The following is a 25953-nucleotide window of genomic DNA, read 5'->3' as shown; positions in this document are numbered from 1 at the left end:
GTGACTGATGTCCGCCCATTGCCAGTTCTACATCACTCATCAATTTTATTTGAGATTTGAATTCCCAATTTGCTAACTTTGGGTAAAATAGCATTAGCCCCAGTGCATCAGAAGTTTAACATCAAAGTTATAAACCCTGTTTTTAGTCAGACACTCTCGGTGAGCTGTCTCACTGAGAAATGTAATAGTGCACTTACAGGTTTACGTGACTCAGTGGCTCCTGAAAAACAGCGTAAGGGGCCCAAACAGAGCCACACTCCCTGGCTAAATGAGGAATTGTTAACCCTGAGGAAAAACTGCAGAAAACCTGAACGTCAGCGGCGTCATTCCAGGCTTGAGGTCTTTCATCAAGCGTGGAAAGACAGTTTGACTTCATATCAGACGTCAATGTCAACAGTGAAAACAGCCTATTATTCTAACCTGATTACGAATAACAAGCATAATTCCAAACTGCTATTTGACACTTTCTCTGGGCTTACACAGCATAAACAGGCTGTCTGCACATGACTTCTTAATGTTTTTAATGAAAAGGTTGAAGACATCAGAGACAAGATCACTGATTCTTCCATGGGTGAATGAATTTGAACTCTTACTAAGGCTGTTATGTCAGCTGGTGGTACAACCTGCTCACTGGATCCTCTGCCATCCTGGGTGGTAAAAGAGTTATGGTCAACATTAGGACCTTATGTTTTATATCTATTGCACATGTCACTCTCTTCAGGGGTTTTCCCAGATTGTTTTAAAGTTGCAGTGGTTAAACCATTACTGAAGAAGCCTGGCTTAGCTGTTGACTCTCTGACAAGTTATAGACCTGTCTCCAACCTGCCTTTTTATCAAAAACCTTTGAGAAAGTGGTCTCAAATCAGCTCATACAGTACTTGTCAACTAACAACCTATTTGAGTCATTACAGTCGGCCTTCAGATCAAATCATTCCACCGGAACAGCCACTACAAAAGCAGTAAATGATTTACTTTTTTCATTGGACTCAGACTCCCCCTCGATTTTATTACTGCTACATTTGAGCTCTGCTTTTGACACCCTGGATCATCAGATATTGTTGGACAGGTTTGAGAACATTTTTGGTATCTCAGGTCAGGTCCTCCTGTGGTTGAAGTCTTACCTGCTGGAGAGATCACAAAGTGTTGTGTTCAACAACACCCGCTCTGAGTCCTGTACAGTAAGGTATGGAGTTCCACAGGGTTCCGTTCTGGGCCCTCTGCTTTTTTCCCTGTATCTGGTACCACTGGGTCAGCTTCTTTGTTCTTTTAATATCGATTTGGTTATCAGGAAATTTCCTGCTACTGAACTCAGCTAAGACAGAGATGCTCCTTATTAGACCATCAAAGTGGAGCCACCTACAGGATACCTTTACTCTGTCTCCAGATGACTGTGTTATTCATTGTGGAGACAGAGTTAGGAATCTTGGTGTGGTCTTTGATAACACGCTTTCTTTTAATCTCCATATTAAAGAGATTACAAGAGTTGCTTTCTTCCATTTAAGAAACATTGCTAGGATCAGACCTGCTTTATCATTTAAGGACACTGAGGTTCTGATCCATGCATTTGTGACATCACGGTTGGACTATAGTAACGCCCCTTTTGTCTGGCTTACCCCAAAAAAAGCACTCATGGTCTTCAAATGGTTCAAAATGCTGCAGCTCGTATCCTGACTGGAGTCGGCAGATTGGATCACATTACCTCAGTGCTGGCCTCCTTACACTGGCTTCCAGTTCAGGTGCGAGCAGACTTCAAAGTGTTACTTCTCAACTATAAAATTGTAAACGGTACCTCACCTTTGTATCTTTCCAATCTGGTGAAACAGTATGTGCACACTTATTGTGCTTCCAGGAGTCTGACCTTCTGTGTTCATCCTAATGAACCAACAATGTATTTCTGTATCCAAAACAAACATCTGTCCTTCCTATCTTCTGTATCTTCAGTTATTACCATCATTTCAATCACAGAAAAGCACACAGACAGCAACATCAGCAGCTGTCAGACTTCACAACCAGCAGACCACACACAAAACTCTCTGAACTGACCGTACTGTCCACACTTTTAGATCTGACTTATTTTTATTATCTAAACTGTACATTGTTATTTATTGTATAATTTTATTTATTTATTTTTTTTACTGGTGCCCTCTTTTGCTGCTGTAATACTGTAAATGTCCCCACTGTGGGACAAATAAAGGAACATCTTATCTTATTGTTCCTGCAGCGCCCCCTGTTCTCAACAAGGGCTCACATACAACACACTTCTGTATTGTGAGTGTTTGTACAACATATTGCATTTTCCACTCTGACAGTCAGCTGACAGCACATTCGGCCCACTGAATGAAATAAATGAGGATAACAGGCTGCTGGAGTAGCAGTGATGTGAACAGGTAGACACTAGGTGGTGCTGTAGCAGCTGACAGCTCTGTGCTGATCTGCAGCAGGCCATCTACCTGTTTTATCCACCTGTTTTTTATCTCACTGTTATCAGAAGGCAGCCGGCAGTTCCACAGAGCAGAGACACAGTTAACCCGTTTGGTTTTCAGACCAGGTTCTGTCCACAGGTTCAGATCTGCATGTTGGTGACTGTGTGCTGGAACAACAGCTCTGACAGCCGACAGAGTCCAGACTGGATGTGTGGCGCTCCGGTTCTTTGCCTCAGGTGAGTTAGTCCAGTCTTTTTTTCATTTATTCATTTATTTGTCACCTTCTTGTGATGTCTTCTAATCCCATATGGAATGATTCACAGGAAATGAAATGAAATGAATGAAAAGGTGAAGTGAAGGAAAGGAGAGTAAGAAGAGAATAAGGAAGGGTGAAGAAAAGCATTTAAGGAGAAGAGAAAAGAGACAAGGAGAGGGAAGAAGAGCAGAGGAGAAGATGGCTCTTTCAAAGAAGAGCAAATGCCGTTTTACTGAAGAAATCCAGCATGAATTTCCGTTTATACGCCTTGTCGCTCAGGCCAAGATGGCACAATACTCCACTGCACCCTTTGCCAGTCTTCGTTTTCCATTACAAGTGGGGGGAGATGTGCTGTGGTGGAGCATCAGCTGACAAAAAACCATGAAAAAGGTCTGACTGCCAATGCTGTTACGCCCTCCATCACCACATCCTATAAGAAGACAGAGCCTTCCCAAAAGGAGTATGAGTTAGCTGTGCAGGAGGGCATCCTGGCATACCACACTGTGAAACACAATCATAGGACTGCAACGCACAACTGACAAAGAAGCTTCATGAGCCAACGTTTTCATGTGCTCGGACCAAAGGTGAAGCCATAGTGAAGAATGTGTTTGCACCATGGGCAGCCAATCTGGTAACACAGGACCGAGACCAGGTTGAATTTGTGTCCCTGTCCGTTGATTCATCCAACCATGGACATGTGAAGCTGCTGCCAATAATGGTCAGGTATTGCAAAGCAAATGATGGCAGCATGTCCATAGAAACAATACTGCTTGATTTTGTTGAGCTCAAAGGAGAAAAGGCGGAGGAACTTGCAGCTGAGATCGTGATGGTGAAAAATTCTCACTTGAAAATAAAGTAGTGCCATTCTGTAGACAACACAAACCAACTTTGGTGGGCTGAAAAGGGTGGGGAGAGTCAATGTCCACACCAAAGTGAAGAATGCCCTGCAGCGGAGGTGATTGGTGGGAGTTGTCCTGCCCACATCATCCACAATGCAACCAGAGCAGCCATGGATACCCTTCCTATCGATGTAGAGTACCTGCTCACAAAGATATTCAGGTATTTTCATGTTTATACTGTTAGAGTGGAAAGATTGAAGAGCTTTTGTGAATTTGTCGGCCAAGAGTATCACAACATCTTGGGACACAGCAATGTTCACTGGCTGTCCATGCTCCCTGCTCTAGTGCTCAAAATGTTTGCACCACTGAAAGCCTTTTTTGAAAGGGGTGAGGTTTGGACCCAAAAGCAGCACCAACAAGGCCAGGGAGATTTGTAATGAGCTTTATTGTCAGCAGAAGCAGGTAAATAAGCACAGTTCAGTTCCAAGGGGAAAAGGCAGTCCTTTAAGGGGCTTGAGGGGGGAAATCCCAGGGCCCAGAATAAACTGTGGATGAGGCAGCAGTACCAGGCAGAGGGCAGGTCGGAACCAGACGAGTATGAGGGACAACAGTGATGTCAAGTCAAAGTCAAAGTCATCTTTGACACCCTGTCAGCAAGCCTTCCATGACGGGGTGGACATGAGCTTAGTTTAGGCCACATGCTGCTAATGTGAAACGATTACACACATTTTATATCAGTACATGCTATACATAGTAAGAATGGACAATATGGACAATTTCTTTAGCGATATCGGTATCAGCAAGCCTAGTTTACCGGGACTGCCAATTAAAATGTGTCAGGGAACATTTTGAATAGTCTTCTTCAAGGAATGAGATCAAAAGGAGCCGAGATAGCAAGGAGATATCGGGAACGTTGTGATGCTGATGACAGAAGAAGAAAGTACCTTGAGAAAGAAAGGGACTGTCACACCGTGGTGAGGTTGTCTCGTCTGGGCTTTATTGTGTCTTGTCATTTCCTGTTTTATTTTGAAATGCCTAACTCTCCTCTCGTTTCAGAACACTTGCCCTTCCTCATGTATCCTGTGTGTCTTCATGATTACCGATTGTCTCCACCTGTTCCCCATTTCCCCCCACAGCTCAAATAATCTGTCTTCTCCTTGTCTTGTCTTTTTATAGCCTTTTTATAGCCTTAGTATTTCCTCTGTATGAGTGATTTTTTTTGTGTGTGTGTTTGTAGATTAATGTTTATAGCCTTTGTGTTTTTCCTCCATTTGAGTGATTTTGAGTTTCCATAACATATCGATTTACCTTTGATCCTCCGCTTAGAAGCGTGAGAGTTTTTGTTTTGACTAGTCAGGGTTTTTCTCCTTACGGAGTATTTTCCGTTTTCCCCGTTAGGTCCCTTTAGCGTAGCCTTATTATCCTCCTAAGATCATTGCTCACACAAATAAAGATCTGACTCTCGCTACCTCCGCATCTGAATCCTTTCTGGGTCCCGGCCTGACAGTACACACTGGCCAGTATGGACTCAGCAGAGGCGGCCCAGCTGACGGCCGCACTACGTACCAAAGAAGCACGACTCACCCGCCAGGAGGAGTTCCAGGGGGTGATGGTGGCACAGCTGGACCAGCTGTCAGCCCAAGTGCAGGTCCTGGTCGGACACCTGCAGCAAACCGCCAAACCACCCATCAAACCGGAGCCACCGGCTCCGACCGCGGTTTCCGTTCAGGCTGAGCCTGCCGCTGGACTGCCATTAGACTGGCGCCCCCAGAGTGATTCTCCGGGGAGCCCGGACTTTGCAAGGCAGTTTTTGATAGACTGCTCCATCCACTTTGAGCATTCCCCCCACGCCTTTTCCAATGACCGAGCGATTGCGTTTATGGTGTCCCATCTGACCGCAAGAGCAAGGGCATGGGCCACTGCGGAATGGGGCCGTGACTCCCCACTTTGTCACTCACTCCGGGATTTTCAAGCGGCTCTCCAGAGAACGTTTGACCCGGTAACCACAGACCGAGAAAAGGCCAGGGAGCTAAGCGGGCTGACACAGGCTGGTGGGTCGGTTTGTGACTACGCCATCCGCTTTTGCACCCTAGCAGCGGAGAGCGGATGGAATTCTGGCTGGGGAGTCTGAACCCATGCAACTTGGCAGGACATCCAAGGAGCAGCAACGACGGCAGCAGGAGGGCAGATGCTTCTACTGCGGGGAGTCCAGCCACCTCGTCGCCGCGTGCCCCGCCAAAGGGACCAAACAGGTGAGTTTACCCGCAGTTCAGGGCCGTGCTTCACGTGTCCTCACAGCAGCGAGGGCCTTACCACGACACAACCACGAGCCTTAAAGGGGGCCGATGAGAGTCTGATGGACTGGGGGGTTGGCAGCCAGATTAGGGCTCAATCCCGAGTCATTGGCCAGACCCATTAATGCTCGTGCTCTCAATGGCAATGAACTGTTCACGATAACCCACATCACTGAAACCCTTAAACTACACATTCACGGACATCAAGAGCACATACAGTTTTTGTTTTTGTTTTTTTCTTCTTCTCCTCTGTCACTCTCCATCACAGACACTAATCCTTGGCCATCCCTGGTTGTGCACCCATAACCCCCACATTAACTGGAAGACTGGAGAGGTCATAGGGTGGGGGGAGGAATGTGCGGAACACACTGAGTACATCCAGAACCCTGAAGATGATGTGTCAAACATTATCCATGTTTCTCTCCATGCCACCACAGACTCAGAATTAGACCTAACATCCGTCCCTTCCTGTTACCACCACCTCCGGGAGGTGTTCAGCAAATCCAAGGCCTTTTTGATGCCTCCTCATAGACCCTACAACTGAGCCATTGACCTGATCCCTGGTTCCAGCATCCCCAAGGGCCGTCTATACTCGGTCTCCGAGCCAGAGAAGGCGGCCATGAAGGAGTACATCGAGACTTCACTGAAGGCGGGGCTGATCCGCCCCTCTTGGTCAGCTGCTGGAGCTGGGTTCTTCTTTGTGGCTAAAAAGGATGGGTCCCTAAGACCATGCATTGATTACAGCCCCCTCAATGACATCACAATAAAAAACCGTTATCCTTTGCCCCTCATGTCCTCCGTTTTCGACCAACTCCAACAGGCCAAAATATCCACGAAATTAGATCTCTGTAATGCTTATCATCTTGTAAGAATCAGGGAGGGGGACGAATGGAAAACTGGGCTCAACACCCCGGGAGCTGTTAGCAGTCAAGGTGGCTCTGGAGGAGTGGAGACACTGGTTGGAGGGAGCTGAACATCCATTCATTGTCTGGACGGATCACAAAAACCTGGAATATATACGCAAGGCCAAGAGACTCAATTCCCGTCAGGCCAGGTGGGCGCTCTTCTTTAACCGTTTCTCCTTCTCCATCTCTTACATTAAACCCGACGCCCCGGCCACGTCTCTACGACCCTGAGCCTGCTGCCAAGGAACCAGAACCTATCCTTCCACTGACCTGTGTGGTTGGTGCGGTGACTTGGCAGATAGAAAATGAGGTTAAGCAAGCTAATGTTGAGGCTCCGGCACCTAGTGGGTGCCCCGAGAATCGATTGTTCGTCCCCGTCAATCTGCGCCCACAAGTGATTCATTGGGCCCACTCCTCGCTGCTTTCCTGTCATCCGGGAGTCTCTGGTGGCCATCCATGGAATCGGAGGTCCGGGAGTACGTCGAGGCTTGTCCGGTCTGTGCCAGGAATAAGATGTCCTCCAGGTCATGAATGGGACTGCTGCAGCCTCTGCCCATTCCTTCCAGACCATGGTCGGATATATCTATGGATTTCATCACAGGGCTCCCGGTCTCACAAGGTTACACCACCGTCCTCACAGTGGTTCATAGATTTTCTAAAATGACCAGATTCATTGCTTTGCCGAAGCTGCCTTCAGCCAAAGAGACGGCTGAAATAATGATTAACCAAGTGTTCAAGATTCATGGCTTTCCCAAGGACATTGTTTCAGACCGGGGTCCCCAGTTCGTGTCACATTTCTGGAAGGAATGTTGCCGGCTCATCGGAGCCAAAGCCAGACTGACCTCAGGCTATCACCCGGAGGCCAATGGCCAGACTGGTCCCTTTAGTGTAGCCTTATTATCCTCCTTCGGGGGCGTTTTTTTTTTTTTTTTACTTAGAATCAAAAAGTCAAGCCAGAAAGAGGCCAGCAGACCGGATTGTAGCCCATGAAGGGGACATTCCTGATGCCCAGAGCTATAACAAGCTGAAAAGCCTGGACACATCTGTCGAGCTGTTCTTCATCCCACAGAGGGATATTGAATCAAAGCCTGAGGTTCCTGCAATAGCTGCCATAAACGGCACGATGAGAATCCACCAAGCTATCAGTCTGACACCCGGCCAAATGAAATACAGACACATCTCATGTCTGTGTAAAAGGGAGGAAGGTGTTTTGGACCGCCCCTGCTTTCACCTTCAACAGCTCACTCTAGCTAATGTTCCTGTTTCAGCATGTGGAAAGACACCAGATAATCCTTGGAGAGCAGAAATGATTGAGGTAAAGCACATTGCAGAGTGGTGCGTCGTTAAGTATGACCATGAAGCAGACCCAGGTGTCATCATGGATGCAGAAGGGCACAGTGTGAAAGTTAAGTGTATGCACCGCCATGGCATAAACACGTTCCATCGGCCAAGTCTTCGGGACGACATCTGTTGGTACCGTGACTGGCAGGTACTTTGCCTAATACCAGAAGCACAGGCTCTGAACAAGCGCTCTGCATGGAAGTATGTGGAACAGCAACTGCAGAACTGAGCCATGTCTCTGCAGAAAGGGAGAGACTGTTTGGAGATGAGTCCAAGTGATCTTTCTGTAATATTCAGTTTTTTCAAATCAACTGTTCTCCACTTAACCCTCCTATAACCCTCCAATATGAACACATTTCACCCTCGGGGTCAGTCTGACCTCAGGGATATGTGCCCCCACAAAATGATTTACAGAAAGTTGTTGACCAAGTTTTTGTGTCAGGCACTTTGTTTATTTGTTCAATACATAAATAACCTCTTGATAATGAAACCTTGACCTCTCCTCTAGCGCCACCATCAGGCTAAACTTTGAAATTAGAAATAATTTATCTTTCATCCAAATCTTTTCTAATTTGGGGTGCACATTCATGATTCTCACAGAATGAACCGTAGTGATTCATCCCCCACCCCCACCCCTCTCACTCACCCCTCCTCTTTTGTTATCCAGGTTTGGGACTGGCAGCGGCAGAGTTAAAGTTGTTTTGTGTTTTCTTGTGTTTGTGAGGGGGTTTACATGTTTGAAACAGAAAAATGAGAACATGGAACAGCTCTTTAGGCCCACAGTCAGGCTTCCAGTCTGCACTGCTTTACACAGGATGTGCAGAGAGTGTGTGTAACAAACAGGTCATGCTGGTCTCACAATCATTTCAGGTGGGACAAACCTGACACCTGCCACGTTTCTCGCCTGCGGTTTGTGCCATTGGAGGAGTTGGGGTGTTTGTCTCTTTCTGTCTGTCCTTCACAATAGCTGCAGCAGCTGTTGATGCTCTTGGAAGGCACCGTCTTCTCTCAGTCTGAGGTTTCACCAGCACATTACCAAGCTGCTCCAGGAAAATCCTCCTTCCACTCAGTTCTCCCGTTCCAGTCCTTGTTTATTTCACTGCATGCACTCACATCAGTGATGTGGAAGAAGATGACAAGGGGCCAACGGGCAGTCATGCGTGGACAGCTGTATGTAGCTGTGACCTGTCCAGGTGGTCCACCCGTCCCTTTGTCTCATTGTAGTCCAGCACCATTTGTGTTTTGTTGTGTTCTCTGCTGCTCAGGGCAGCATCTTTGTGCATGGCGCTGAGCAGCAGGACATTTTTCCCTTTCTTGGGGCAATAGGAGACCACAGTTGCTTTATCAGTGAAGATGTTACCTTCCTGTTCTTGACAGCAAGAAGTTCAGAGTGAAGCTCTGGTTTATTCTTTCTCACTGTCCCCAACGTCGTAACCTTCCTTCTGAGCAGTTCCTCACCCACAGCGTGAGATGTGAAATAATGATCACATGTAATATTTTGCCCATGCAGGTTTACAGCGCCCACGAAACGCAACCAAGCACTCATCAACAGTCACGTGGAGGCCTGGATTGTAAAGCAGGAGTAAATGTTGCACCTACCGGCCCACACGTGCCTTATTGCCACGTTCTCATCGGCCCTGCCTTGTTTGTTTGTCATCAAAGCGTATGACACGGGACAAAACTTGGAATGTCTTCAGAGACATGCTGGCTCTTCCCAAGTGTCCCCATACATACGCTTCCCCTCTAAATGTGTCATCCCAAGAACAATATTTTTGACTGATGGTGTTAAGAGCTCAAATGATGACTTGATGTCTTCAACACGGCTGACTGCATATCTGGTTGGGCCTGGAACCATCTTGATAATATTAGCAGCACTAAGTCTACCTGCTGTTGAAGTGAAGAAAGGGACCATATTATCTTTCCATTTTTGGAAGGGGTCATGTCTGCTGGTGGTTGAGTGACAACAGGAGGGTCAGCACTCTGATTCTCATCAGATGAGAATGCCTCCAAATCAGGGTCCTCCTCAACACAATCCTCTGCCTCAGACACTTTCACTGTCAAAGAGCTGTTCCAGAACATCACTGACAAAACCTAACCTTTTCCCAGAGCCCATTTTCAAGGGCGAGAGAGAGAGAGAGAGAGGGAGGGAGAGAGAGAGAGAGAGAGAGGGAGACTGATAGAGATTTTGATTTTTAAACCAACTTTAATTGCCGCTCTTAAATCAAGCTGGTATTAAAAAATAAATATATACATATACGTACACATAGTTGAAATAAGCACATGGCCTACACACACAGACCAGAAATCATGTACATACATACATATATACACAAACACATCTATACAAAGTACACACTACACGTTCAGCACATTCCCAAACAACAGGTCATCATCTTCCACATGACAAAGGACGCTTTGGTGACTCCACACATTTTCAGAAGAGCCCAAATCTCCTGTCATCTTATAAAAACTAAAATCTAACCTGATCCTGGACCTGATGAGCTCCACACACATCAGAACAGGAGAGATGGTCTCCCCCCCCTCCACCTTCCTCTTCCTGCTTACATACACTGCCATCTTAGCCTGGCCGAGTACAAAGTTCAAAAGCTGGCTCTTCTCCTTCTTTTGCCGAGTGTAATTAAAACCACAAATAAAAACCCCTTTTATAAAAACCTCTGTAAAAGCAGTAAAGACACGTTGGAGGAACAGGAACAGTGCAGACTATCGGTGCCATCCAGTGAAACAGTGAAACACAGTCTCTCTCTGTGAGCAGAATGGACATCTTCATTCAGCACAGAGATAAAAGAGTTCACTGCCACCACTCCGTGGAGGATCCTGCACTGTAGGTCTCCATGTCTTTTTGTCAGTGGAGGTTTATATAGTGACCTCCAGGCTGGTCTCCACCCCCCCAGGTCAAGATGACTCCTCCAGGGGGGTATCAATGCGTCCACTCAACTTGTTCCTGTTCAGTGTCTTTACCATCAAACGGTAGAAGGTTTTTCCTGAGGCCTCCTGCAAAGAGGCCTGAGGGCAGGGGTCCAGGTAAGGACCTGCACAGTCCTTCAGGTCCAAAGTCAGCAGGATAAGGGAGAAGTGGTCCTGTGTGTTTTCAGTGATTTCACCAGAGGAGAAACTTTCCAACATCCGGAGCTCGTGTCCACTCAGTTTTCATTTCCAGTGGTCCAGGAATTTTTTGGTGACTCTGCCGGACCTCAGACCCAATTTGGAAGCAAGCAAATCCTGCAGCTGGGGCCAAGCCAACTCCACCACCTGGCCCAGAGTAGTGAGCCCTGCAGTCTGTAATGGAGAAGACAGAGAAGGGCCCACCCAGCCCGGACAGTCCAGGATTGTCCCGTGGAGGACTGGTTCTTTTAGCAACCAGTGCAGAGAATCCGCCTGTTTCTGTCTTATCTTTTCCAGCAAAGTCCAAACGATAAAAACACTTTTATAAAAACTAGAAAGAGATGATGACCTGTTAATCTGAGTGCTGTCCATTAAAAACAAATTAAAATCCAAACCCAGGCTATTAAAATGCTTCAGGATGCAGCAAGCTAGAGCCCTCCACACAGTGTCCTTTGGTCCAGTCAACAATCTTTGGATAAACTGTAATCGAAAAGCAGCACCCCTGCTGGCTAAATGAACCAGGCCCTGCCCCCCCCCCCCCCTCTTTTGGAAGGAAAAGGACACTCTGTGGGACCCAATGCATCTGATCCCAAATAAAATCAACTAAAATGCGTTGTACCTGAGAAAGGAGAGAGGCTGGGGGGTCCATGCAGGCCGGCCTGTGCCACAGGGAGGATGAGACCAGGACCCTGCCTCTATAAGACATTTTAGGGAGTAGCCAGCTCCACTTGTTGAGTCGGCCTTTCACTGTTTCAAGAACGTTGTCCCAGTTCTTCTTTACATTGGTCTCATCCCCCAGGAAGACCCCCAGGTACCTCAACCCACCTCTTTTCCAGGTGAGTCCAGCAGGCAGGGTGAGCTGAACCCCCAGCCTCTCCCCCACCATCAGTTCACCTTTGCAGAAGAAATAAGACCAAATAAATGAACAGTGTCAGTTAAAACATCAATATCCTTTTGAGAATTTACAAGTAGGATAAGATCATCAGCATACACAGACATTTTAAAAGACAAAGAACAACTGGGGAAAAACACACCTGTTAGCTTCTGTCTCAGCTGGTGAAGCAGAGGCTCGATGGCTACAGAGTACAATATTCCAGAGAGAGGGCAGCCCCGCCTCACCCCCCTCTCAATATTAAAGGGTGCACTCAGCCCGCCATTAATTTTCAGAACAGTCGCAGCGTCACCGTAGAGCTCCCTGATCATGGCGATGAACCCAGGGTTGAACCCAAACCCGGTTAAAGTCCGCCAAAGCTATTGGTGTTCAACCGGGTCAAATGCTTTTTCCTGGTCTATTGAAATCAGACCAGTTTCGATGCCCAATTCACTGGAAAACGCCAAAACATCCCGAGTCAGGTGGACATTGTCACTTATTAGCCTGCCAGGTACACAGTAGGTCTGATCAGGATGTATGATGGATCACCTCTGTCATCCTGAGGGCCAGAGCTTTGGACAGGATTTTATAATCCGTGCACGGCAGAGAAACTGGCCTCCAGTTCTTTATTAGCTGCAGGTCTCCCTTCTTCGGTAGCAGGGTAATGACAGCTCTCCGACAGCTCAGAGGAAGGCGTCCGTTCTGGAAGCTGTCCGACACTACTTCAAGAAAATCAGGTCCAACTATGGACCAGAAGGACTTGTAGAAGTCGACAGGGAGGCCGTCTATCCCTGGTGCTCTGACACTCTCGTGTAACTCCGGCAGCGTTAGAGCTGCCCCCAGCTCTGAGTTTGCTTTTGAGTTTACCTGTGGGAGACCTGCTAGGAAGCTGCTGTGCACATCTGGATTATCTGACCGTTCACTCTTAAAAAGGTTTCCATAGAAACCGACAGCAAACCTTCTAATCTCAGATGGATCTGAGATATCAGCCCCACTGTCCGTACGTAAACAGTGAATGATCTTCCTTTGTCCGTTTTTTTGCTCCAGGCCAAAGAAAAATCGAGATGGTGCATCCATCTGAGCCACATTTAAAAACCTAGACCTGACTAGAGCTCCCTGTGCTGACACACCTAGCAGGTTGTCTATGGCCGGCTTTTTGTGTTTGAGGGAGTCTAAATGCCCTCGATTTCCAGAGGACTCTGCTAAGGACTGCAGTTCTTCTGCCTCAAACTCCAGATTTTTCAAAGATCGGGTCAAATCTCCAGTGACATGGCGAGAGAACTGTTGGCATAACTGTTGAATCTGAGTCTTCCCAAAGTCCCACCACTGCTGAATGCTGGTGAAGGCAGGCCTGCCCTCCCTATGGCTCTCCCAAAAAAACTTAAAAGCATTTCTAAAAGCCTGGTTGCTTAAAAGAGCGGTGTTAAAATGCCAATAGGCGCTCTTTAAACGAACATTCTTAATAAAAACTGAACAGGAGACCAGAGAGTGATCGCTAAAACCCGCAGGCTGAATGTGGCATCTTTTAAAAATATTCAAATGATGGCTAAAACAATAAAAACGGTCCAGTCGAGCTAATGACACAAAGTTCTCTCTTGAATGGCTCCTGCTGTTAAAAACCCTCCACACATCAGACAGCTGGTTTGTTTGTATTATCTGTGTGAGCTGCCTGGAAGATGCAGGGTGGGGCTCTGAATGGTTCCTGTCTAGCAGAGGTGTCTCTGTACAGTTAAAATCACCTCCTAAAACAAAAACTCATTCAAAGTGCTTAAAAATGCCATCCTATCCAACCCATGTGTTGGTGCGTAGACATTTAAAAACACAAACATATTTTCAAAGACTGCTCTCACTTTGATTAAAACACCTGGAATAATTTCCTCTACGTCCTTGAAAATAAAATTCCCACCCCTCCGCTACAACTGGACCGGTGGCTTAAAATGACTTCCCCATTAAAAGCCTGCCTCCATTCACATTCGTTATCTGTTGTACTGCGGGTTTCCTGTACAAACATGACGTCGATCCTCTTTATCTCCATGAGCTTAAAAAGAGCGGCCCTCTTAAAATCAGCCCTGGCTCCATTAAGATTTAACGTGCTGAGACTAAAATCACACGCATCAATCAAACTCATCATCGTGACTGCTGATATGACCTTTGACCCTGACAATGTGCTTCTTCAGTCTGTAGACTTCTTGGTCCGACAGCACATCCTCCACATCCCAGTCTTCCTGGTTAGAGGTTTAGCAGACCACACAAAACGTTTCAAATCAGGGAAAAAAATCTTCCACTGAAACGAGTCTCTGCCCGTTGGTCTGTTCCAGGAAGCGTTTGATTTCAGCTGCAGGGTTCAGATTGTATGACTCCTGTGAGAAGACAGAGTCACTGTCCCCATCCTGGCGAGCTTTGCTCCTCTGCTGGTTCTACACACTTTTGTGGTACTGTTTCCTCCTGACTCTTTGTTTTTCCTCTTCTGTGAGATTTTTAAATCATCATCATCACTCAGCATGTCTTCCTCTAAAAACTCACTGGCTGCTGGTTTTCATTTAGTCCGTTATGGCCTGACACCCCAGCTTCATCCCCATCACCATGGTTCTGAACTGTCACATTCACTTCCTCCTCCGGACACTAGAGGGGGTCCCTCACCTCCCGCGGCCACAGAGGTTCCAGATCCTCAGCTGGTAAAGCCACATCAGCGGCAGCCTCGGACCGAGGGGGCTGTGACGGACCCCCACCGCCAGCATCTCCGGACCAAGTAACCGGCGGTGGCTGCTGCCCAGCGGCAAACGTCCTCTTCCCGTCACCCTTCTCCAGACAGGAGCGGATCAAATGTCCCTCCGCTTCACAGCCAAAACATTTCATCGTTTCCGATCAAAGACCATGTAAGTATATCCATCCACTTTAAAAGAGGAGGACCGGTTCAGGTCCCAGGTGGGGTCTTTTAGGATCATGTGTACCTGCCTTCGATGACACACAACATGCTTCACTTTGGCTGACACCATCTTTACCTGGGACACAATCTGGCCAAACCGGGACAAACCAGGCTCTCGTTTTTAATGAACGGTGGGACGTTAGAAATAATCGCTTTGGTGGTTCACCAGAGGAAACACAGGAGTGAAGGTGTCCTGGATCACCACACCTTTCTCCACCACCTCGCTCACCTTAGCCGTAGCATCCAGGAACATAACAATGGCCCCGTTCATTCTGGAGGCCGACTTCACCGACTCAAAGCCCACCACTTCACCCACAGCCAGGCCGGCCTCCTCCACACGGCACCAGCTTGATGGCATGACGGCGAGTTAAACACTCAAAGTCAGCCGCTGCAGCCCCAATAAATGATGAAAAAACCAAATGAAGTCGTATGATCAGTAGAACTCAACCATTTTAGTGCATTTTAGAGCCATCACAGATGAAATAAGCACACAGGACTGTGAAAATGTCACATCCTGCCCAAGGCTCCCAAAGGCGACGGCAAAGCAGAGTCTGCGGTGAAGATTGTGAAGGGCCCATGCAGGGAAGCAGACCGTGGCGGCAAGGACCCCTGGAAAGCTTCTCTTCACTGGAGGACACGCCCACTGAGGGCACGCACTGCAGCCAGGCACAACGGCTGATGTCGCGGAGGCTGAGAAGTCTTCTTCCTGTGGCTGACCAGCTACTGGAGGAGCCTCAGGTCATTGCTGGGGCCACTGACAAGCTGAGAATGAAGCATCAGGCGTCAAAGCTGAACATAGGCCAGCCCACCAGGACGGGCCGATGGAGGAGAGGTGCACGCCTGCAGCAGGTGGGGCCACATGGATGGATCCACCTACCGTCACAACAGAGTTGACCTCCGACCTGCAGAGGTCGCACCTCCACGGCCCTCAGCCCACACAGAACGGCCACCTGAGCAGCCTCGTAAGCGGGGGCGGCGCGGAGGAAGTCGTGAGCGGCCCTGCGACGTCTTTGAGGTCGCCACCATCTTCCCCACAGGCTGTGACCACGCCATGCCGTGAGTTACAGGGCCGGCATTCTCCCAGAGTGGGAGGCATATTCAGCATCCAGACAGACCTGACCTCGAGGTCATACATGGAGCTGGGACTGACACACACACACACACACACTGGACAGTGTTCACTTCAGTGGGTTGCGGCTCCTTGATGCTATTATTCTGTTTTTTATTGTTCTGAGAAAGCTATGGTGAATGTTGAATGTTGATCTCTTGGTGATGCAGTTTTCGCTGCATTATTCTGAGTTTGTTGTTGGGGTTGTATCCCGCTAAAGAAAGGGAGATGTTCTGGGGTGGTGCAGCAGCAGACAGCTGCCCCTGGGGGGCGTGCATGAGTACCTGCAGTCAGTAACAGTCCTGTTATGTGCACAGCCAGAGAATACACGTTGTTCATAGACACGGCTCGACTCCGTGCGTTATTCACACACCTACACTTGTAACAAAAGGTGACAAACCTCCCGGTGGATCCTCCACCTGTTGCGGTCTGGCTTGTGACACTCAGGGATGCTCGTCCCTGCCTGTGACAGCTCTTGGGATCTGATTTTGTCCGACATTAGCTGCCAGGATGTTAACTTTGCCTTAGTTTCATAAGAAACTCCCCAGAAAGGTTTAGGGAGGGCGGTACCACAGCACCTGCCGCCATCTTTTGTCCTTTTGTTTCACCACGGAGGAGCAAAGTGTGACATCCAGGAAATATCAGCAGAGAGTGACACAGCTGCAGCAAAGCATGCTGGGAAAAAACCTGCAGCGGGATGATAATATGAACCGTCCTCCACACCAGAGAGGTTAATGTATGTTCCCCATAAAGGAGGGGGGTCCTTTAAAATACTGAGGGGTCACATCACACCCTGGTGGAGGAGGCAGCTCCACGTCTGTAACACAACAGCAGAGAGGAGACCCTCACAGTGAGCTGATACCCCCACTCACTAAAATACTGTCCTCCACAAAGGTCACAGTCCATCCAACCTGTCATACATTTACATACAATCTGTGAGGAAAAAAGATGGAAACAACTTTATTTCATAACCAAAGTCAGTGTGACGTTGGCATTATTATCATTATTATTACAAATCAAGTGCAAAATATAAATAAAAATTCTACAAATGGATTATTTGACCAACTTTAGGATTTTGCTACATTTTCTTCCTGAAATCCACGTTGAAGTCCTACCTCCTGTTGGGATCAGGATAATCCTGTTTTTTTGGATCAAAGTTATCCAGATTAAAACAAGGATTGGATGACACGATCTAATCGGATTTCAGAATCATTCTTCCCCTTTTGAACAAGCCATTTTCAAGATTTGATCCAAATCCAATCAGATGACCTTTGAACAACTGGCCCAGTGTGACAGTTGGCCTGTTGTGGAGCAGTGTGTGTCTCTGCAGCAGAGTCTGAGCTTTATTCAGCAGCACATTTCATTCCAGGTCAGCTCAGTGGGATTTACATCCACAGAAGAAGAAACTACACACAAGCAGAGTGTTGTCTCCAGCAGCAGAGGGCAGCAGTGTGAAGGTTTCACTGCTGACAGCCGAGAAGGCTCACAGGCTGAACTGAAGGCCGCCTCTGTGAGCCCCAGGGGCTGATGGGAGGTTGGAGGAGGCGTTAGAAACCACGTGACCCCGGTCTGATCTCACAGCTCGTCCTTGTTTGGCCTCAGCTGCATCAGAGCTCCACTTCTCCTCAGGTTCCCCAGAGGAAACACCGCTGCACAAAATGCTTCTCCTCCCAGCTGCTGCTCTGTGCTGTCTGTGTTCAGGTGAGTGATTCCAGCCAATCAGGAGCCTCCACCTGTGACCCACACGCTCACACTGACCTTCATCTACCTGTCCGTCTCTCTGCAGCCATGGTTGCCACGGCAGCAGAGGAGCTGATTCAGGACCACTTATCATTGACCAGGAGAGTTGGTCAGTCAGCCTCTTTCACCTGTGAACAAACTCAGCGGTGTGACAGTGACTTTGTTTTCTGGTACCAGAAGAAAGAAACATTCACTCCGATTCTTTTTATTACAACGAGTGGTGGTGCTGTAGGTAAAGTTTTTGATCATCCTCAGGAAGATGATTTCTCAGCTGTTAATATCCAGAACAGCTGTGAGTTGAAGATCGACAAAGTTAAACTCTCTCATTCAGCCTCCTACTACTGCAGCTGTCGGAAGTCTGGTCCCCACAGTGAGAAAAGATCCCTGCAGCCTGAACAAAAACCTTCAGATGAACTGATGTCAAACAGTGTTAGTGACAGGAAGACAGCAGGAAACCACAGCCCAGGGTCACAGATTTCACCTCCAGCTCAGACTCTTGTTCTGGACTCTTCTCTGATATTGATTCATATTTGGATGAGATATTTCAGCAGCTTTCCTGTTGGTCCACACAGTGAGGACGAAGAAGACACACAGGAGCACAATAAGAAAACAAGAGGAGGAACTGAATGAATCAAATCCTGATGAAGAGACCTGACAGACCTGCTCCACCAGAGTCACAATGTGGTCCAGGAGGAAGGACCAAAGAAGAAGAGACAGTGATGTTGATGTGGACATCAGCTGAAATATGATCCTGGTTCATAATGTGGACTCGTTCAGCTCAGCTGACACATTCAACAGCAGACAGGTTTTTGTATCAGTCTCTGTCACTGTGGGAGGAAACGGGTACCTCATCTTTGGCTCTGGAACTAAACTGTATGTAACAGGTAAGACAAACATTTCTTTTCCTTCAGCTGTTTTATTGAAGAAGTAGAAAATGTGTTTGAAGTCAGTTTGTGCTGCTTCAGACTTCACATGTTAGTTTGTTCATAGTTGGTACAAAGTTCCTGCTGCAGCCGTTCTTCTCTGACAAAGTTCAGTCATTTGTGAAAAGATGAATTCTTTATTTGTGCTGCTGCAGATCAAAAGTTTGTGAAGAGTCCAAAAAGTCTGATCTAGATAGAAAAAGTCTGAATTGTGGATTCTCATCAGCTGCTGCTTCATGAATCATCAGACTGCTTTTCAAATCAATTCACCTGGACATGAAGGATTGAGGAGGATTTTCCTGCTCAGCTGACTTTTTCTACAAAATCTTCACTTCACCAAAGTGAATTTCTCTCATTCGGTCTCAAACCATATTTGCGTGTAAATAAAATGCAGGATGATACATATAGATCCGGACTTCAACCATTTATGAGATTCACATTTGTGTCATTTTAAATGTGTCTGTGAATCCGGAAGAAATATGTTCTGTAAAATATACTAAATGGTCTAATTGTATAATAATAAAAACAATAAATAAAAACAATAAATAGAATTCATTTTTATGTTCCAATGAAATTTAAAATTTAGCTGAATGTCTGAAATCTGATTTAATAAATATTGTATTTCCCAAAAACTCATTGAATTTAAAATCAGATTAAAAATGACATTTTAATTCTGATACAAATGTTGTAGTTCCACTAACACACACATATATTCTGATATATTCTGAGCTAAATACGGATTTAAAGGATTTAAATTGTGTTTCCATCTTTGACTTTCTTGGTGTTTAAACGGCGATAATAAATATTTGAAACGACGAAATAATTCAGTCTGAAGTAGAATATATGTGATCGCTGTCATCAAATCCAAAATGAATAAATGATATTTGAATATATGGAGAATCCAAAATGTCACGGTAAACCTGGGTAAGTGTGAGAAAATGTAAAAATACTGGGAATATATGATGGAAAACATCTGTGGATAAAAGCTGCTGATGTTTCTATCATGAAATGTGTTGGATAGTAAATAGTGAACAGCATCTGATCTGAAGTGTGTTTGATTTTGTGGGACTGATCCATTATTCTAATCAGATGTATATTCAGTGTTGTCTGATGTGTGTGAAGCTGAATCCAGTATCTGTATTGATGAGTCCATGTAGTTTCCAGGATCAGACTGAATGCAGTGCAGTGCTGGAAGCTGCTGTTGACTGTGTCAATGTGTGTCTGTGTCAAACTTCAGATGAGCCGGTAGTGAAGCCCGTGGTGAGCGTGTACCCGGCAGCATCCAGAGCCCACCTGGAGGGGAAGAGCTCCCTGCTGTGTCTGGCCTCAGCCATGTCTCCTCCTCTGGTCCAGTTCTCCTGGAAAAGACAGAAGGAGGACGGTCCTCTGGAGGAGCTGCCCCCTGCCGAGGGAGAGCAGCTGCAGCTCACACAGTTGGGACGGGGACGCTCCGCCGCCATCTTGACCGTCCGTCAGCCAGAGAACGCCACGTATAAATACATCTGCTCCGTCAGGCACGAGGGCGGCACAGCGGAGGGCCCGACACAACAAGGTGACCGATTCAGGCTGACTGATTCAGCTCCACGTGGAGACGCTGACTGATCTCTGATTCCTTTTCAGTTGCAGTGCTTCCCCTGGATCCTCTCCAGCCTCAGAGCAGGGTGAAGCTGCTCTGTCTGCTCTACACAGTGCTGATAGTGAAGAGTCTGGTGTACTGCTGTGGACTCTCTCTGCTGATGAGCCTCAGAGACGACGGACCGTCCACCAACTACACTGACTGACTTCATCTCAGTCATCACAATTTTCCCTCCCATGTATGTTGTTCTTCCCAGCTTAGATAGAATCAGCTGCTTCTCACGTTTCCTTCTTCTTTGTGTTTTTCTCCTCCTGTGTGTCGTGTTAGTGCAGATTCAGCTGACAGACACTCAATAAAACCAGATCAGATCTCTCTCTGTCACTTTCTGCTGGTTTTTTATTGAAAACTTTCTGCAGTTTCATGAAAACATGACGGTGTGATTCATATATATGTTAGACAGTTTCAACTCTGAACTTTACTTTTGTTTTCATGCTGAAAATCCAACTTGAATAAAAAGACGTGAATCAATCTTCATTTCTGGTCTTTTTGTCTCCATCACAGAATGATCACATCAGATTATTTCATTGTCAGCAGGAAAACAATCAACACATTTTGTGATGTACAGTTGTGAACAGCCGTGTTAGCAAACGGAGCCCCGACGTGGTCGTGTATGAAACTGTGACCTACGAAGACGGCTTCTCTTCTCCCGTCGGTCCAAATCATTCAGCTTTTTCTCATTTTGTCGGTCAGTCTCAGGCCACTCTGAAAACACAGCAGCTGATTCAGAGAGAGGAAGGAGCCCACAAAGTGTTCACAGCATCAATCAGACAGAAGCTGATGGTGTTTTCTTTGTCAGGAAAGTTTGATGACGATGGACATGTTGACAGTCTGAACTGGAACAACAGTGATGGTGTCCATGTGGGTCTGCCAAATGGATCAGTGTTGTGTGTTTTTATCATCAGTCTTTGACAACAGTGTGTGTGAGCTGATTCACCATCCAAACCTCTTTTAAACACTGAAATTGACTTCGCAATCTAATCAAGTGGACAAATGGGGCCTCATCTTTGTGTAGATGTTTTCTCTTTTGTCTAAACGTAACACAACAGCGTGACACGTTGAGTTTTCATCAGTGTCACTCTGACCTCCATCAGAAATCTTCTGTATGTTGCTCCTGGAGCTTGTTGTCAGGAATCATGTGTGTCTGGGCTCCGTTGACTCCGGCTCAGTGGAAAAAGTGCAGAGAGCGGGGGGCTGATGAGTGTGTAGAGCTGCAGATATGAATCTGCTCTCAGTGGTTATTAGGACTCAGAAAAAAGTGTTGACAGCGAATCAACACTTCCTTCCTGTGTGGGTTTCTGCTCTGCAGCCTCCACACCGTTACCTGTGGCTTTACCATCCACCCTGGGCAAAGAGCCAGCCCAGGAAGGATCTGTGAGACAAACAGCTCAGAGCTGGAGGAAATAAAAAGACGTTAAACCTCCTTCAATCTGATGGGCTGACACTCATTCTAACAGTGTTCACAGCAGACAAACCACAAAGAAAACTGACGTGCTGCTGGATGTCATTATTATTACAATAAATAATAAGTCAGCTAAATGTTGGAAAGAGAAATAATCCTTCATATCTTACTGTGTGTTTGAGGAAGAGATACAAATCTCCTTCTGATTATGTTCTATGTATCTCATTCATTATTAACTGCAGACTAAAAATGGACTTTTCTGATCGATCTGTTTGGATCCATTTGTTGTTGTTGATAAAAGCTGATTAACAGCTGAGTGTACATGAAGTTGTATATTGTGTGTGTCTATGTTGTCATCGTCCTGTATGTTTATTGTAACCCAGGTTAGATACACGGTGTGGTGCCGCTCCACGGTGGTATGAACAGAGCTATCTAATGGTTCTGCTAATATGTGTGGGACACAAGGACTGAGTTCATATCAGAAATCTGAGACAAACAGTTTCACTTGTTTATTTCTTCACCCCGGTAATATTTATGTTTTATGTACATTTTATTTTCCTGCTTTGCTGCACAACCTTTCATGAAAAGGAAGATTTCTTGACTTCCAAAAGGAGAAATTGTGTCAGTGTCGATTGTGGTGCATTGTTTGGTTCATCCAGGCTCCGCAGTCCATCCTAGTAATTTCTGTTTTTCCTTCTCCATTTTAAACATCATAACCGGTATATTTTCAGCAGTCATCAATATATTTTGTGCTCCGAAGAAATAAAGGTTACGTTATTCTGAATAAACAGTCAACTGACTGCAGCTGTTAATGAACAAAGTCAATATAATCTATTCTGTTTCTGATGATTTCATCTGAAGTCAAATACAAATGAATAAAATAAAAACCTGCAGAAAGTGACAGAGTGAGATCTGATCTGGTTTTATTGAAAGTGTCTGTCAGCTGAATCTGCACTAACACGACACACAGGAGGAGAAAAACACAAAGAAGAAGGAAACCTGTGAGAAGCAGCTGATTCTATCTAAGCTGGGAAGAACAACATACATGGGAGGGAAAATTGTGATGACTGAGATGAAGTCAGTCAGTGTAGTTGGTGGACGGTCCGTCGTCTCTGAGGCTCATCAGCAGAGAGAGTCCACAGCAGTACACCAGACTCTTCACTATCAGCACTGTGTAGAGCAGACAGAGCAGCTTCACCCTGCTCTGAGGCTGGAGAGGATCCAGGGGAAGCACTGCAACAGAAAAGGAATCACAGAGTCTGTCCACTGTCTCTGACCTTTGACCTCAGACTCTAAGATCCAGTGAGGAGCAGGTGATCTTACAGTCAGCTTGCTGCTGAGCTGCCAGGACTGCTGGCTCTGTCTCTGGAGGACAGGAGGCTGCTGGAGCTGGAACCTCTGAAACACAAAAGGAGTCCAATGTTTGGAGCTGCAGTGAGAAATGTCAGCGTCTCCACGTGGAGCTGAATCAGTCAGCCTGAATCGGTCACCTTGTTGTGTCGGGCCCTCCGCTGTGCCGCCCTCGTGCCTGACGGAGCAGATGTATTTATACGTGGCGTTCTCTGGCTGACGGATGGTCAAGATGGCGGCGGAGCGTCCCCGTCCCAACTGTGTGAGCTGCAGCTGCTCTCCCTCGGCAGGGGGCAGCTCCTCCAGAGGACCGTCCTCCTTCTGTCTTTTCCAGGAGAACTGGACCAGAGGAGGAGACATGGCTGAGGCCAGACACAGCAGGGAGCTCTTCCCCTCCAGGTGGGCTCTGGATGCTGCCGGGTACACGCTCACCACGGGCTTCACTACCGGCTCATCTGAAGTTTGACACAGACACACATTGACACAGTCAACAGCAGCTTCCAGCACTGCACTGCATTCAGTCTGATCCTGGAAACTACATGGACTCATCAATACAGATACTGGATTCAGCTTCACACACATCAGACAACACTGAATATACATCTGATTAGAATAATGGATCAGTCCCACAAAATCAAACACACTTCAGATCAGATGCTGTTCACTATTTACTATCCAACACATTTCATGATAGAAACATCAGCAGCTTTTATCCACAGATGTTTTCCATCATATATTCCCAGTATTTTTACATTTTCTCACACTTACCCAGGTTCACCGTGACATTTTGGATTCTCCATATATTCAAATATCATTTATTCATTTTGGATTTGATGACAGCGATCACATATATTCTACTTCAGACTGAATTATTTCGTCGTTTCAAATATTTATTATCGCCGTTTAAACACCAAGAAAGTCAAAGACGGAAAGACAATTTAAATCCTTTAAATCCGTATTTAGCTCAGAATATATCAGAATATATGTGTGTGTTAGTGGAACTACAATATTTGTATCAGAACTAAAATGTCATTTTTATCTGATTTTAAATTCAATGAGTTTTTTTGGGAAATACAATATTTATTAAATCAGATTTCAGACATTCAGCTAAATTTAAAATTTTGTTAGAATGAAAAAATTCTATTTATTGTTTTTATTTATTGTTTTTATTATTATACGATTAGACCATTTAGTATATTTTACAGAATATATTTCCAAAAACTAACTAACGTGTGAAGTCTGAAGCAGCACAAACTGACTTCAAACACATTTTCTACTTCTTCAATAAAACAGCTGAAGGAAAAGAAATGTTTGTCTTACCTGTTACATACAGTTTAGTTCCAGAGCCAAAGATGAGGTGGTACCATCCTCCCACAGTGACAGAGACTGATACAAAAACCTGTCTGCTGTTGAATGTGTCAGCTGAGCTGAACGAGTCCACATTATGAACCAGGATCATATTTCAGCTGATGTCCACATCAACATCACTGTCTCTTCTTCTTTGGTCCTTCCTCCTGGACCACATTGTGACTCTGGTGGAGCAGGTCTGTCAGGTCTCTTCATCAGGATTTGATTCATTCAGTTCCTCCTCTTGTTTTCTTATTGTGCTCCTGTGTGTCTTCTTCGTCCTCACTGTGTGGACCAACAGGAAAGCTGCTGAAATATCTCATCCAAATATGAATCAATATCAGAGAAGAGTCCAGAACAAGAGTCTGAGCTGGAGGTGAAATCTGTGACCCTGGGCTGTGGTTTCCTGCTGTCTTCCTGTCACTAACACTGTTTGACATCAGTTCATCTGAAGGTTTTTGTTCAGGCTGCAGGGATCTTTTCTCACTGTGGGGATCAAGCTTCAGACAGCTGCAGTAGTAGGAGGCTGAATGAGAGAGTTTAACTTTGTCGATCTTCAACTCACAGCCGTTCTGGATATTAACAGCTGAGAAATCATCTTTCTGAGGATGACCATAACCTTTTTCTACAGCACCATCACTCCGATCAATATACATAATCAGAGTGAATGTTTCTTTCTTCTGGTACCAGAAAACTTCATCATAGTCACACCGCTGAGTTTGTTCACAGGTGAAAGAGGCTGACTGAACAACTCTCCTGGTCAATGATAACTGGTCCTGAATCAGCTCCTCTGCTGCCGTGGCAACCATGGCTGCAGAGAGACGGACAGGTAGATGAAGGTCAGTGTGAGCGTGTGGGTCACAGGTGGAGGCTCCTGATTGGCTGGAATCACTCACCTGAACACAGACAGCACAGAGCAGCAGCTGGGAGGAGAAGCATTTTGTGCAGCGGTGTTTCCTCTGGGGAACCTGAGGAGAAGTGGAGCTCTGATGCAGCTGAGGCCAAACAAGGACGAGCTGTGAGATCAGACCGGGGTCACGTGGTTTCTAACGCCTCCTCCAACCTCCCATCAGCCCCTGGGGCTCACAGAGGCGGCCTTCAGTTCAGCCTGTGAGCCTTCTCGGCTGTCAGCAGTGAAACCTTCACACTGCTGCCCTCTGCTGCTGGAGACAACACTCTGCTTGTGTGTAGTTTCTTCTTCTGTGGATGTAAATCCCACTGAGCTGACCTGGAATGAAATGTGCTGCTGAATAAAGCTCAGACTGCTGCAGAGACACACACTGCTCCACAACAGGCCAACTGTCACACTGGGCCAGTTGTTCAAAGGTCATCTGATTGGATTTGGATCAAATCTTGAAAATGGCTTGTTCAAAAGGGGAAGAATGATTCTGAAATCCGATTAGATCGTGTCATCCAATCCTTGTTTTAATCTGGATAACTTTGATCCAAAAAAACAGGATTATCCTGATCCC

The 25953-nt window shown here is 46.3% G+C and overlaps 2 protein-coding genes and 1 pseudogene across 2 annotated transcripts in view; 2 read left to right on the top strand and 1 right to left on the bottom strand.

The window, feature by feature from the left end:
• LOC115057731 (immunoglobulin lambda-1 light chain-like) overlaps positions 1-25567 on the bottom strand; it is a 30421-nt gene extending 4854 nt beyond the window's left edge. The window contains exons 1-6 of the mRNA XM_029524924.1: positions 25378-25567; positions 24969-25292; positions 24455-24520; positions 23275-23589; positions 23108-23182; positions 22673-23017 (exon numbers count right to left, since the gene is read on the bottom strand). Of these exons, the coding sequence (XP_029380784.1) occupies positions 22863-23017; positions 23108-23182; positions 23275-23589; positions 24455-24520; positions 24969-25292; positions 25378-25420 (978 nt within the window). The 5' untranslated portion in view covers positions 25421-25567 and the 3' untranslated portion in view covers positions 22673-22862. The remainder of the gene's footprint in view (positions 1-22672; positions 23018-23107; positions 23183-23274; positions 23590-24454; positions 24521-24968; positions 25293-25377) is intronic.
• On the top strand, positions 604-5649 carry LOC115057714 (uncharacterized; annotated as a pseudogene).
• On the top strand, positions 17598-20835 carry LOC115057733 (immunoglobulin lambda-1 light chain-like). The gene is made up of 5 exons (XM_029524926.1): positions 17598-17787; positions 17873-18196; positions 18645-18710; positions 19987-20334; positions 20370-20835. Exons 1-5 carry the CDS (start codon positions 17745-17747, stop codon positions 20528-20530), a joined length of 942 nt encoding a protein of 313 aa, XP_029380786.1. The 5' UTR covers positions 17598-17744; the 3' UTR covers positions 20531-20835.
• Positions 25568-25953: the final 386 nt, after the last annotated feature.

The sequence above is a fragment of the Echeneis naucrates genome, chromosome 17, assembly GCF_900963305.1.
Source record: "Echeneis naucrates chromosome 17, fEcheNa1.1, whole genome shotgun sequence".
NCBI classification, from domain to species: Eukaryota; Metazoa; Chordata; class Actinopteri; order Carangiformes; family Echeneidae; genus Echeneis; species Echeneis naucrates.
Note: the sequence above shows the minus strand (reverse complement) of the source record. Positions and strands in the feature narration are given on the sequence as shown.

Bases quoted from the DNA above. Each gene is read 5' to 3' on its own strand.
- LOC115057733 (XM_029524926.1), top strand. From the start codon at position 17,745: ATGCTTCTCCTCCCAGCTGCTGCTCTGTGCTGTCTGTGTTCAG. The intron at 17,788-17,872 runs GTGAGTGATTCC...GTCTCTCTGCAG, and splicing joins TCTGTGCTGTCTGTGTTCAG to CCATGGTTGCCACGGCAGCA. The intron at 18,197-18,644 runs GTGAGAAAAGAT...TTTTTGTATCAG, and splicing joins TCGGAAGTCTGGTCCCCACA to TCTCTGTCACTGTGGGAGGA.